The following is a 12,901-nucleotide window of genomic DNA, read 5'->3' on the forward strand; positions in this document are numbered from 1 at the left end:
GATACACACAACGAGAGTCACACAACAAGATACACACAACGGGAAACATAAACGAGAGTCACACAACGAGAGACAGACACACAACGAGATACACACAACGAGATACAAATAGCCAGAGACACACAACGAGAGTCACACAACGAGATACACACAGCGAGAGACACACAACGAGAGACACACAACGAGATACACACAGCCAGAGACACACAACGAGAGTCACACAACGAGATACACACAACGAGAAACACACAACGAGATGCATACAGAGACACACAACGAGAGACACAGCGAGAGACACACAACACAAAAAATATCAATAGAAATGCACCAAAAGGAGTTAATTTCTTTTCTATAAATATTCCATAAGACTGCTTGAGAAGACGTGCAAGTCAAGTCTAGTCAAGTCAAGTCAAGTCAAATTGTATTTGTAAAGAAAGACCTCCGATCCATAATACAATACAAAACATAAAATCTGTAGACTTGTGATTTTTTTTATTGACAACCATTTTTCCTTATCTTTTTGTTTGATTATTACATTTACAAAGAATGCTATTTTTATTCAGTCTGCAGAAGATACAATATAAGTTGAAATAATTTGATAAAATATTGTTGAAACCTGAAGTGGGCATCCGATTGTTCGCATACCGTCGTCAAAGTCGCGCATGCCTACAGTCGGTGTTCACTAAGCAAAAGCATAAAATAGTCTGTGTTTACCTGTAATTTCCTATGAAGTTCATATTCCCCGGTGTTCACACGGGTCGTGGAAATGTGACGAACATTCGTCCCTATCAACACATTTGGTGTTGGTTTCATCTTCGAACCTGTAACGCTGTCGTTAAAGGCATATGGCGGGATAATCAGGTTTGTATCCGAACTCAAATTAATTAATACTTTTACTAGAATTTAATATTTTTCTAACTACTTCTACTCATGTACCGGCATACATCCGAGGTTATTTTCGATGGAAAATGGCCGAGGTGTTCCAAATGCCTTAAATAGGGCCAATTCGCAACTCCAAAATACTACTTTTTCAAGTACTGTGAAGTAAATATCCAAAATATATAGATTCCTATATTTCATTTATATAGTTTCTTCAATCAATTTTCTTTATGGCATATTGTTATTTTCCACAGTGTTTAAGTCAAAGTTACCAATAGCATAAGCTCCATTTATAGCAGCATTTGATTATCATTGTTTTAAAAATCTGGGAGACAAACAACGACAGTAACACGACGAGAAAACAGTGAGGAAGATCTAATTTCAATGCAAATATACCCAAATTGTCTTTGATCAAGCAAGAGCAATCATTCATATTAAGTCAATGTAAAATAATATGACCAACTAGTTCTGCGATGCTTTTGAAGTTTCTAATCACGCGCATGGAACTTAATATTCGGTTTCCCGAGGCGATTAAATAAGGAAATTAAGGATGAGCTCATAATACATTTCAGTATTTTAATAAATTATCAGGTTAACTGTGTTTGTGTTTCACTCTTGTACACATTGATGTTTGCATTTCATTGCTGCATCACACGTGCGGCAAGTCTCCGTTGACGGTTGACAATTTATTGGAATAACGGTTTGCGTAGAAAACGGCCATAGTTGTCTATGGTTACCATCGTTCTGTTCGGGAAAACTTTCTGTTGCCTGAAAATGTATTGTATCAAGCAGATGCCTCAAAACTTTTCAACTGCTATAGTGTCCGACAATCTTAACCTGATCTTGACCTTTATGCGTGAATGTATTACACGGTGATAAGGGAAATAAATCAGTTCCCGTGGGCTCTCCGTGCATGCAATGCAGGTGGTTAGCGTGAAGAACTCCTAAAATTTTGGTAACAAGTAGCCTTTTCGAATCCCTTGCGCATTAGCCGGTTTTGTTTTTATTAACCGTCCTGTAAATTTATTAAAACAAGACAAATTAATTGAACTTAAACACTGTAACAGTTATATTTTCAATATATGGTGTTGATATATAGGGTTATAATTATACTCCACCGAGTCATTTCCTGAAACTTCGTACGGAAAAAATGTAAATATATCTGAGTATTTGGACCTAAGAAAATTGCAAATAACAATACTAAAAAATAGAAAAAATACACAGGCGTGTGCCGGGACCGAACCCACAAAGTATATTGTATACTGTGTTTGCTCATAGTTTGGGCTATTACAGTGTCTGTATATCACGTAATAAATTACGTCATAAATGATCTAGTAAAAACCAAACAAATGCGGGTCTATGTAAGTTGCGTAGACTGCGCCATGTTTCATCTAATATGGTGTATAAAAAGTAAAGTTAAATGTATTCAAAGTCATCATTTGAAGCAAAATAATACCTTGTAGCATTTATGACGTAAAATATCACTTGGCATACACGCACTGTAATAAGTAAGACGATAGTTCTCCCACCAATAAAACTTAAATTGATGACCATGCTAAAACATGTTTATTTACGACGTGTTTAGTAATAGTAAAGGCAAGAAAGGTCCCGAATATAATTCTAGAAAATAATTCAGCTGTAAAATTAAGCTTAGAGAGGTCACCAGGATCAGGTCAATGTTGTCGAGTAATAGTCAAAGAAGTGTTTTTTCTTTTTACCTTCTCTCAAACAAAATAGTTTCATTTAACAATAAATGTATGCAATAATTAAAACACGTTTTTGGTCAAAGAATCCCGAGAAAGTTGCGATAACTTGTAGCTTGTTTTTTAGTTTGACAGACATCAATTAATTAATAAAGATATCTGCGATGCAAATTATTTACTTTTTATTCTTGCATGCACACCAAACAGACACGAACACTAGTATAATCAAGACCATAAGTAATCCAGAACTTCCGTACAGCAACATACGATCGGCAATGCCTGAAAATGATAAATTTCCACTCAATAAAGTTCATGATATTCAAACATAGATGCTATAAATATATATGTACCAACTATTCCCAAGCAGCTTACTTGATGTACATTCGTTATGACACATACGTACACGATGAAACTACAGTCGAACCCCGTTGATTCGAACTCCCCAAGTACCGGCGAACATACCTCGAGCCTCGGGAAAATTCAAACCAACCTGAGAACGGGGTTCGACGATATAATTCATTCATTTTAAATATGATAAACGTGTGTGCCTAGCGAGGGTCAGTTAAAGCAAAATATTAACTGGACTGGAACTGATAATAGCTGTGCCAAAGCAACATATTAAACAACAAGATATATCATATGGCTGAATAGGATAAAGTTGTTTTGTAGAATTAATAGTATATTGACATTAACCATTACACCGATCTTACCTGGAATCAATGTGTCTAAGTCTGTTGGAACATAAGACGAGCAATCGTTGCCCGCCCAATTACTCGTACAAAGACAGTGGCCATCAACACATGTACCACCATTTTCACAAGGACGGACGGTACAGTTGTAAGATGAACAGTTGGCTCCATTCCAGCCAGAGAGGCAAACACACGCGTATGAACCTATCAACGTAAATGAAACGATAAAAACGGATTGTGAAATACAGTTTGGGTTTTTATCTAGGTTTTAATAAACTAGTCAATGAACTGATTTTAAGCATGAACCATTTTTTACCAATATTACGAATAGCAAATTGCTTTTCGGTTGATATGAATATATTTGCTTGTTTAATGATTTAAGGTTATTTTGACTTGGTAGTTACATTAATTGAATTGTTTCCACAAATTATTTGTAGGAAGGAAATGGACGAACAGAGGCAATTTACCGTCCGTGTTATTACAGAGTCCTTTGTCGCTACATGCATCAGATTGTTTACATTCATCAATGTCAATGTCACACACGCCCTTTTCAGCGGTGTGCGTCCAGCCTTCCGAACATATACATCTGAAAAACATAACTGGAACAGTCTCAGATGGACGGGTTTCAGATTGTAATGCTTATACATCAAAAACATACAACTAGAGAATACTTGTGACCATCCATACAATGTACCACGATACGAAAATAATATCAAATCTACAAATGGAATATGTTTACATCTGACAATACAATATGATCATGTTTGATTATTCTAATATACATGTGTGACACAAACTGAACTGTTTTATTTCATATATGTGCTGCTAGTAGAACGTGTGTTCTATGAACTATATAACAACAGTATCTTGTTAACATATGACGATATATAGACTATGTTACGATATGACAGCACAACTGGAACATTTTCACATACGAAGACGGAAGTGAAATGTGATTACATATGACAATACAACTGAAACCTGTTAACCTATGACAATGCAACTGAATCATGTACATAAAGGGTAATACAACTGAAATATTCAACTCTTGATTTGAACAATGCAACGAGAAAAGTAAATATTTAGAATTACAGCGAGAAGACAATACATATGAAAAGCAATAGAAAATACAAAACATGTGAAAATGCATCAGAATCTAGGCGTGGAGATGTCATTTTTTTTTTGCTAAACAAAAGTCACGGTTAGAAATGATAAAAACGTATCATGGTCAAAATTATAATTTTTAATTTTCTTAGGGGCTTACGAACCTTGAAGCATATTCTTTTTTACAACTTTCTTCAGACGTGTTACCTGTTAATGCAATACAAACAATAACCACCGACCATTTTAATAGGCTAATATAATGCCCCAATGTTTTTGTCAGTTGAATTTTGTTCTCCTGCCCATGCGCTCACCTATAATCATCCACGCCCACTGTCTCCGAGTACCCATAATGTCCACACATGCTATCCTGACATCGGGGACCCTCATAGCCCGGGACACATCTCGTATCAGAGCTCACATTCGAGTAGCAATGGGAATCGTTACTCCAACCTTGCAGGCAGCTACAGCTAGAATAGTAACATATTGACTCTGGTAGAGTTATCTTTTCGGGTTTGGACACAAGAGTCTAGGTTTAGTCGCCGAACTGGTAACAAAGGTAGTACAAGTGTATAAGGGTTCATCGTATACTCTGCTATTATGCTCTGTGCTAAAATGTTGTTGTTTTTCAGAAGGAAAACCCCTTGATATACATTATTTTCGGCAAAGATAACTGAACACACGATGCTACGCTTCATTTCCAATTACCACATTTACTAATGATCCTTCGTTCGTCACATGGAATAATTCATACAGTAGAATATCCAGGGACATGCCCAGTAGCCAAAGATAACGAATACCATATTTAGGGGCACACAACCAGAGGCACAAAACGAGATACACTATACCTGTATTTATATAATTAATGTGGTAGTTACAGCCTTGAAACGGTCAGCGAAGCAAGAGTTCATTAGGGTTTTTGACTAGCTGAGTATACATATATTTTAGGACGAATATTAAGTAAGAAACTAATTGTGAAAAGAAATGCACCAATAGAAGTCAATTTCGTTTCTATAAATATTAAAAGATACTGCATGAAAAATATATTTATCATAGTATTTTGAAACCTAAAGTGGGGATCCGCTCGATAACATACCGTCGTCAAAGTCGCGCTATGCTTACAATCGGTGCCCACTAATAGTTTGCATTTTAAATTAATCTTTGTTTACCTGTAACCTCCTACGAAGTTATGGCATATTCCTCGGTGTTCACACGGGTCGTGGAAATGTGACCCACACTCGTCCATATCAACACATTTGGTATTGGTTTCGTCTTCGAACTTGAAACCCTGTCGTTAAAGGCATAATCTGCATCCATATCCAAATACAATAATCAAAATGTCTTAAATAATTCGCATGCGGAATATAATAAATTTTCATGTGACCTTATGGTACCATATGTGCACAACCACATGAATAACAGTTTTCATGAACATTTAATAATTTCGCGTTCTTTATCAAGTAACAAAACAATTTCTACAAAGTCAATTACCATGAAGGTCTGATAAAAGAAAACACGACAGGTAAAAGAAACTTTTTGCCACCACATACCAGTTATTTGTCACGTTGATTCTTAAAATTTGAAAATATTTTTATCATAAAAAAGTTTGTATTATTTTCACTATAACGGATTGGTGGACATTTCTTTCGCGCCAAATCTAAAGATGGGTCGTATCCAGACAATCTATTACCACAAAGAAAATGTATGACCGCAAAGAAATAACCAAAATATACATATCCTGATGTATCCTGAAAGTAAAAGTAAAAATCAACTGGTATGTTGTGGCGAAAGATGGCAGTAACGTGTTCATTTTGTTAAAATATTAATTCACTTCGTGATACTTGTGTCCTTGTTCTTGTTGTCTTATAAATATCATGAAATTCTCATGAAAAAGTCCTAAAAAGTGCTATTTATCTGGTGTCGTTTATATGCTTTCATTTGACTCTTTTGGCTAGCTGCATGAAGTAATTATTTATGGAGTCGGGCTTTTTCGAGGAGCTTATATGATGCATTCAGACCCTTCATTTGTTGCCCAGTCCCTGAAGTCATTAATGCATTGAGAACTACAGGCACGTAACTTGTGTAATGAAAACCAGACAAACAAAACACACAAACAAATCGTGTATCGACAAAGTAACATTTATATCCAATCTAATGTATACATGCAGTATTAAGTATAGATACATTCTGGAAAATTGATACCGGGAGCATTAAATACTTCTATACTGGCCGGTACATGCGTACAATCTCAATGGTATGTAATACCAATAATTAAAGTAAATCTGGTCATACATCATATAACATCTGCGTTATGTGGCTTACCTTTTTACACGTGCACTTGCCCAGCCGCGATATTGCGCACTCTCCTGTCAGCGAACATGGCTTCCCTTTACACGGGTCTTCCTCCGCTGCAACTCCGTAACCCTACCAAAAATAGACTTTAAAAGTTATTTTGATTATTTCCTACATTTTTAGGCAAGGCAACTATATACATATATTGTCATAATATGAAGAATGGCAGTTTTACGTACATCTTAACGTATATGACATCATAAATTTCAGGTTTTGATATTATCCGGCAATGTCATTACCCGGGTGGAGGAAATTGCCCGCTGTCTAAACTCTCCATATTTCCGCCGTGTCCAAGTGAGGCATTGATAGTTGCATAATCTTTGACACATGCATGCAATTCGTATAATGGACTTGACGCGCCACCAAGGTTAAAATGTGGCCGGATTTATTCTTCAGAGGATTCTTTATACTTAAAACCCCTATCGACTCCATGACGTATTTTGACTTATTTCCGTGCCACAAAGCAGGAATATAGTCAACGTTAAATGCATTTTTTATCACATGCTTACCCTTGTTTTCTGTGTAATATACCCATTACGAATATTTTTATCTTACACATGTGTAATATAACCTATCAGAAATTTCTATTTGCTAGACTAATCACACGCAACCTAGATATCCCTCCGCATAGTTTGTAAAGAAAATGGTTTAAATGCCAACAAATACTTACCTCAATAATGAAGCTGTAAGACTTCCGGGAGACAAATGGCTAACGAATCATAGTGCCAGAAAGCATCTTGTACAAAAACTTTCTGATAACAATGTTCCGCCAACCAGATAATGAAGATCATTAGTCACATAAATATCCAGTCAGTCAACAAATACAGCCACATTAGTGACAAACACCACAAAAACATTTCAATCATTTCCATCTTGACCAACACAAGCTATATTCAATCAATGCCATTTGCTTGCCAGTTTAATCAGCTGTCGGTTACCGAAAACGCAAATACGAATTCAGCAGCACAGACATCTCCTTACACATCCCATGGCGGCTAGAACATCATGTTCTCTGGAAACATTCTTGGTGGAACTTTTTCAACATCAATATCCATGCAGTACAGAGAAAGGCTTCGCCGTAATCATCTGCATGTTGTGAAACTCCATGTACACTAAGAAAACGCTGCAAAATCATCGTAGAAAGCGACAGCGAATAACTTTTAAATCCGTGCACACAGTAAAACTTGACAGACCGATGTAGTTCACATAAACCGCGTAAATGCATGTACTCTGAGTGTGACGTCATCAAATTGTGTACTTATTGTTTTTTTTTTGGTTAAAATCGTTCGTTATTCATGCTGTTGGATATTTTACTACACATTTTTATAGTTGTGACTTGTTAAGGGCTTTATCAGAATTAAAACTTGATAACTGCTAGTTACTTTTGTCATTTTAATTTGGAACTCTTTATGTGGCGCATCGTTGACATTCTACTCTGAGTACTTTGGCTGTCAAACAATCGGTTCAGAAAGTGGAACTAAATTGGTAATATAACACCGTTTTAAGCATGTGATAAAAAAGATCTGACACTCGTTGTCATTTAATACAAGAATTTTATTAAACTCGTCCATGAAAGTTGTTAGTAAGCTCGCCAGAGGCTCGCTTACTAACAAATTTCATAAACTCGTTTAATACAATCTTGTATTATATGACAACGAGTGTCAGATCCTATATGTCTAAATCCCCTGGATATGAAAACCTCTATTTTAGATGAAAACACATAGTTAGTTTTCTTTAAAACCATCTAAGAAGAGCACTAAAATGTTTTATGAATACGGCCCCAGGTGATTGCAGATATAAAATAAAAGAATTTTTACCTTTATGTCGGTGGAACATAGCAGTTCTATAATCAAAATAGCAAAGCCAATATAACGGGTTGCCTCCATTTGCGTATCATTCATAAACTGTATCCAAAATCACAAAGTATAATTAGGTTGAAGATGTTCAAGCTAAACTAATAAAAGTAATTCAAGGATGTTTCAAAGAGTGATGAATTACAACCTTCTAAACAATAATGATTCAACATTATTAAGTGAAAACATGGACCGATAAATTTCAAGCTTTAGATATAAATGATTTATTCTGTTTTATTCACTCAGGAAGTTTAATAAAATGAGAGCAAAAATAAATAGTGAATGAATAGCCTTTTTCATGTAATACTATTTTTAAAAAAGCCAAAATGATAAATAATTATTTACAATGTATTATGTGGTTTTAGTAAGATAAGACTGCTTTTCAGAATAAAGATACAGTGTATTAACTTTTCAATTAAATTGCAGCATAAGATTCATATAAATCACTTTATATTAGAATTTCAAATAAGTAATGTTATCAAAAATAAATGGTACATGTTAGTTTTGAAATCAGAGGGGTTTAAGTAGTGCGCCGATTTCTAGCAGAATACACAAAGGGTTGAAGCAGAGCATCGACTCTTTGCAGTATCTGCAATGGTATGTTTCGAAGCAGTGCAGTATATACTTTGGTAGGCATTGAGACAGTGCACCGACTCTGTGCATTATATACAATGATAGACGTGGATGTAGTGCACCTATTCCTTGCCCTATAAAAATTCAAATGCGAAAAAGCAGTGTTCCGATTCCTTCGCACAATATACAATGATAGACGTTGAATGAGTACATCCCCTCCTCGCAGTATATATAGTGCAAGGGGTTCAAGCCGTGCACCACCTCCTTGCAGTATAAACAATGATAGCCGTTGAAATAATGGACCGGCATCTTGCAGTATATATAATGATAGGCATTGAGGCAGTGGAAGGCTCGCATAAGTATATACTCCTTGCAGTATAAACAATGACAGGAATTGAAGCAATATACTGACTCCTTGAAGTAAATATACAAAGATTGGCATAGAAACAGTGCACCAGCTGTTTGCCCTATATACATTGACAGGCGTTGCAGCAGTGCACAGACTCCTTGTTGTATATACAATGACATGCGTTGAAGCATTGGCCCGGCTCCTCGTTGTATATACAATGACATGCGTTGAAGCAGTGGACCGGCTCCTTGTTATATATTCAATGACATACATTAAAGCAGTGGGCCGGCTCCTTGTAGTTTATGCAATGATATGCGTTGAAGCAATGGGCCGGCTCCTTGCAGTATATATTATTTTGGGAGTGGAAGCAGTGGACCGGCTCCTTGCAAAATACACATTGAGAGTCATTAAAGCTGTGCACCGGTTCTTGCAGTATTAACAATGGCAAGCCTTGAGGAAATCCGATGGCTCCTTGCAGTATACGTAATAGATACAGTACGAGATAAAATTGGTGTTCGTCCTTGCGAAACGGTTTTTTACGTCTGTAAGAGGACACTTTTGAAGAAAAAACGAGTAACTGTATTTGATTTATACTACGAAAAGTGTATTGCATATATTAGTGAGCAAATAAATGCATTAATAAATAAAAAAATACAGATTTATAAATAGATAAATAGAAATATTTTTCCGAAAGATAAATATTAGGTTATTATCATGGCCTTTCTAAATACAATATATCGGCTAGTGGGATTACTCGGAATTCTCATGCACGGTATGCTTTTCATTAGCTCTGCTGGAGTTACAGTCGTATAAACAAAAAAGGCGTTTAAGCAGTTTATATACTACTCAATTTAAATCATAGTATATACACATTGTAATCATGTGCCTTATATTATTTCATAATTCAGAGGTGTTCAAGTAGTGCATTAGCTCCTCTGTTGAAGTCGTTATAGTCAAGTTGATTTTGATCACGGCCTCTTTAAATATTTTCAAATCATCGACCAAGAAACCTGCATGTCGACGGATTACACACTAAAGTTCACAACGACTCACAACGCGCCCAAGGCAGTGTGCCAGGAATATAATGCGAACTTGCATTTGGGTTTGTGTAGCATTGCTGACAAACGTCTACATTTGAAATCGTCTTAAAAAGTCTTAAAAGGTGAGGCCATTCCATTTATGCCTTCATTTGGCTTGCCACTTCTGACATGAATAATTGGACTACCGTTTACATACGTACCTCTTCCACTCGAACATGCTCAGAAAAGAACATAAACATAAAAAGGCTGTGAGACTTGAACAACCAATATGTTTTAAGCTATCAATCAAACATTACTATTGACGACCTGATTCATTTAAATGTAACTGGATGTACTAAAATTTAAAAAGTCACTTTGGTATGTCCATGTCTTCGTTATAAGCAACCCTTAAATGAGATGAGCAATGATGAATTGTTAAGTGGAATTGTTGCCCCAACACTCATACCATTCTTTTTAAAAATTATTGACCTAGTGACCTACACATACAGTTTGACTTTACATGCGTTTGTACACATCTCGCATTGGTTTAATGCAAACATGCATTGTTCGATAGAGCGTTCAAAACAAATGTGGCATATAAAAAGAAAAACAATTTACTGTAACTATAAGCTTACAGTCCATGAGTTAAATACGGTTTAAGCACGTTCATTTTTAACACATTTCGGAACAAAAATGTTCATTTACATAGCATGCCTATCTAAAATCCATTTGGATCCGTTTAAAACCTAATTAAAAAAATAATTTTATAACATATCACATGTTTACATGTAGGTAATAGTAACATGTAATAAATCAATTGTTTACTCCTGAAACATTTTTTCTGAACATAATGGGCGCTTTGTGCTAAGTTGAGCTCAATTATATTTGTTGATAGTTCTAATAAATATTTGTATGATGCATTCAATATTTGAAATATTCTGTGGATACTAAACTTAATTAGCTATGATAGACAGCAGTTTTTATGAAGAATAAATTGTTAAGAGTTAATTAGTATATTAAACACATTTAATATGCAGTCTGGATAAGAAAAATAATAAACTTGTTTACCAAATAGTAAGCTTTGATATGTTACAAACAGCTGCTTCATACTCAGAAATATTTAAATGTATTTTGTCCAGACATTACTGATTTTGAAAATTGTTACATTGAAAATGTTTAAATAATGTACATGTTTATATGTTAAACTGCTATTCGTATCATGTAAACAGAAGGTAAACAAAAAAGTGCTAAAGGAGATAGGTCCGGGCAGTTAATTAATATACATGATATATTAAAACATTTTGTTGACCTTTAAAAACAACAGAAGATTGAATAGAATGGCTAAAATTAAGCAAGGACTTGTTTAAATCAGATGGAAATGTGTGTCTTCGCTTAGCTTACAATGCGCCAAGTGGCAGCAGCAGGAAATTATTTTATGACATAAATATATTTGATCTAACCATGAGTGACTTGCACTTTATTGAAAATAATTCTGAGAACTGTCTTTTCTTTATTTCTGGGGACTTCAACGAGAGGGTAAGCGACAGACCAGACTTTGTCGAAGACAAATACGAACACAGATTAAATCTGCTGTCTGATGACTATGTACCCGATGATATATATTGCCTAGGAAGAACCTGATTTTTTGTCGTCTGCTCCTGATGACTATGTTCCCGATGATATATGGTAGAACCAGAACAAAATTGTGAATAAACATGGCAGGTGCTTGCTTGAAGTTTGTAAATCCAGTGGTTTAAGAAATCAATATCAAACTGAATTCGATAAAAAAATAATGATATTAAAATTATACCTCCAAAGAGTGATGACAACTTTAAAGACAGTAATTTTAGATAATCTGATGACAAAATTACACAGACTATGTCAACTGTAGTTGACAATGTGAACTTAGCAGAAAATAGTAGTGATGTTGACGATAGTCTCTCTGATCTGTGTGATACTATTGACGAAAGTTGTGTGCCAGTATTTAAGATTGATGTTCATATTAACAGTTTATTCATGCAGATAGTAAATAAATATTTTAGATAATGAGTTTAAAGATAAGAAGTCTGACTTTATAGGTATTTAAATACTTACAGAAATGCTCCAGATATTAAAAATAGAAAGGGAATGCTTCAAGCTAGAACTGAGTGATCCTAGTTAAACTTCCATGTCAAAGCTATCAACTAATTTGTTTTATTTTCAAGCTATAAATGATCCACACTCTGCTGTTTTTTCAACCTGACGAAGATGTTTTGTATTTCAATGAACGATATTTAGATCCTGAAATTAATGCAAATAATGTTTGACGAGCTTGATATACAATTTTCATGTGATGAGATTGTTAATGCTTGTAAGAAGCTAAATTGTGGGAAGCCAGCTGTTC

At 35.1% G+C, this 12,901-nt stretch overlaps 1 protein-coding gene across 2 annotated transcripts; it reads right to left on the bottom strand.

Annotated features, from left to right (window-relative positions):
- Positions 1–1,532: 1,532 nt before the first annotated feature.
- On the bottom strand, positions 1,533–8,783 carry LOC128210319 (fibropellin-1-like). 2 transcript variants are annotated; one of them, XM_052914586.1, is made up of 8 exons: positions 8,542–8,783; positions 6,695–6,796; positions 5,542–5,660; positions 4,687–4,842; positions 3,739–3,857; positions 3,293–3,475; positions 2,762–2,861; positions 1,538–1,647 (listed from the first exon to the last, which is right to left on the bottom strand). In XM_052914586.1, the coding sequence occupies exons 1-8, from the start codon at positions 8,623–8,625 to the stop codon at positions 1,566–1,568; spliced, it is 945 nt and encodes a 314-aa protein (XP_052770546.1). In that variant the 5' UTR covers positions 8,626–8,783; the 3' UTR covers positions 1,538–1,565. The 2 variants fall into 2 exon arrangements, with proteins under 2 accessions (XP_052770547.1, XP_052770546.1); XM_052914587.1 differs by lacking the exon at positions 2,762–2,861 and having other exon boundaries at positions 1,533–1,647.
- Between the last annotated feature and the right edge of the window lie 4,118 nt (positions 8,784–12,901).

Source organism: Mya arenaria, chromosome 12, assembly GCF_026914265.1.
Source record: "Mya arenaria isolate MELC-2E11 chromosome 12, ASM2691426v1".
In the NCBI taxonomy this organism is placed as follows: domain Eukaryota; kingdom Metazoa; phylum Mollusca; class Bivalvia; order Myida; family Myidae; genus Mya; species Mya arenaria.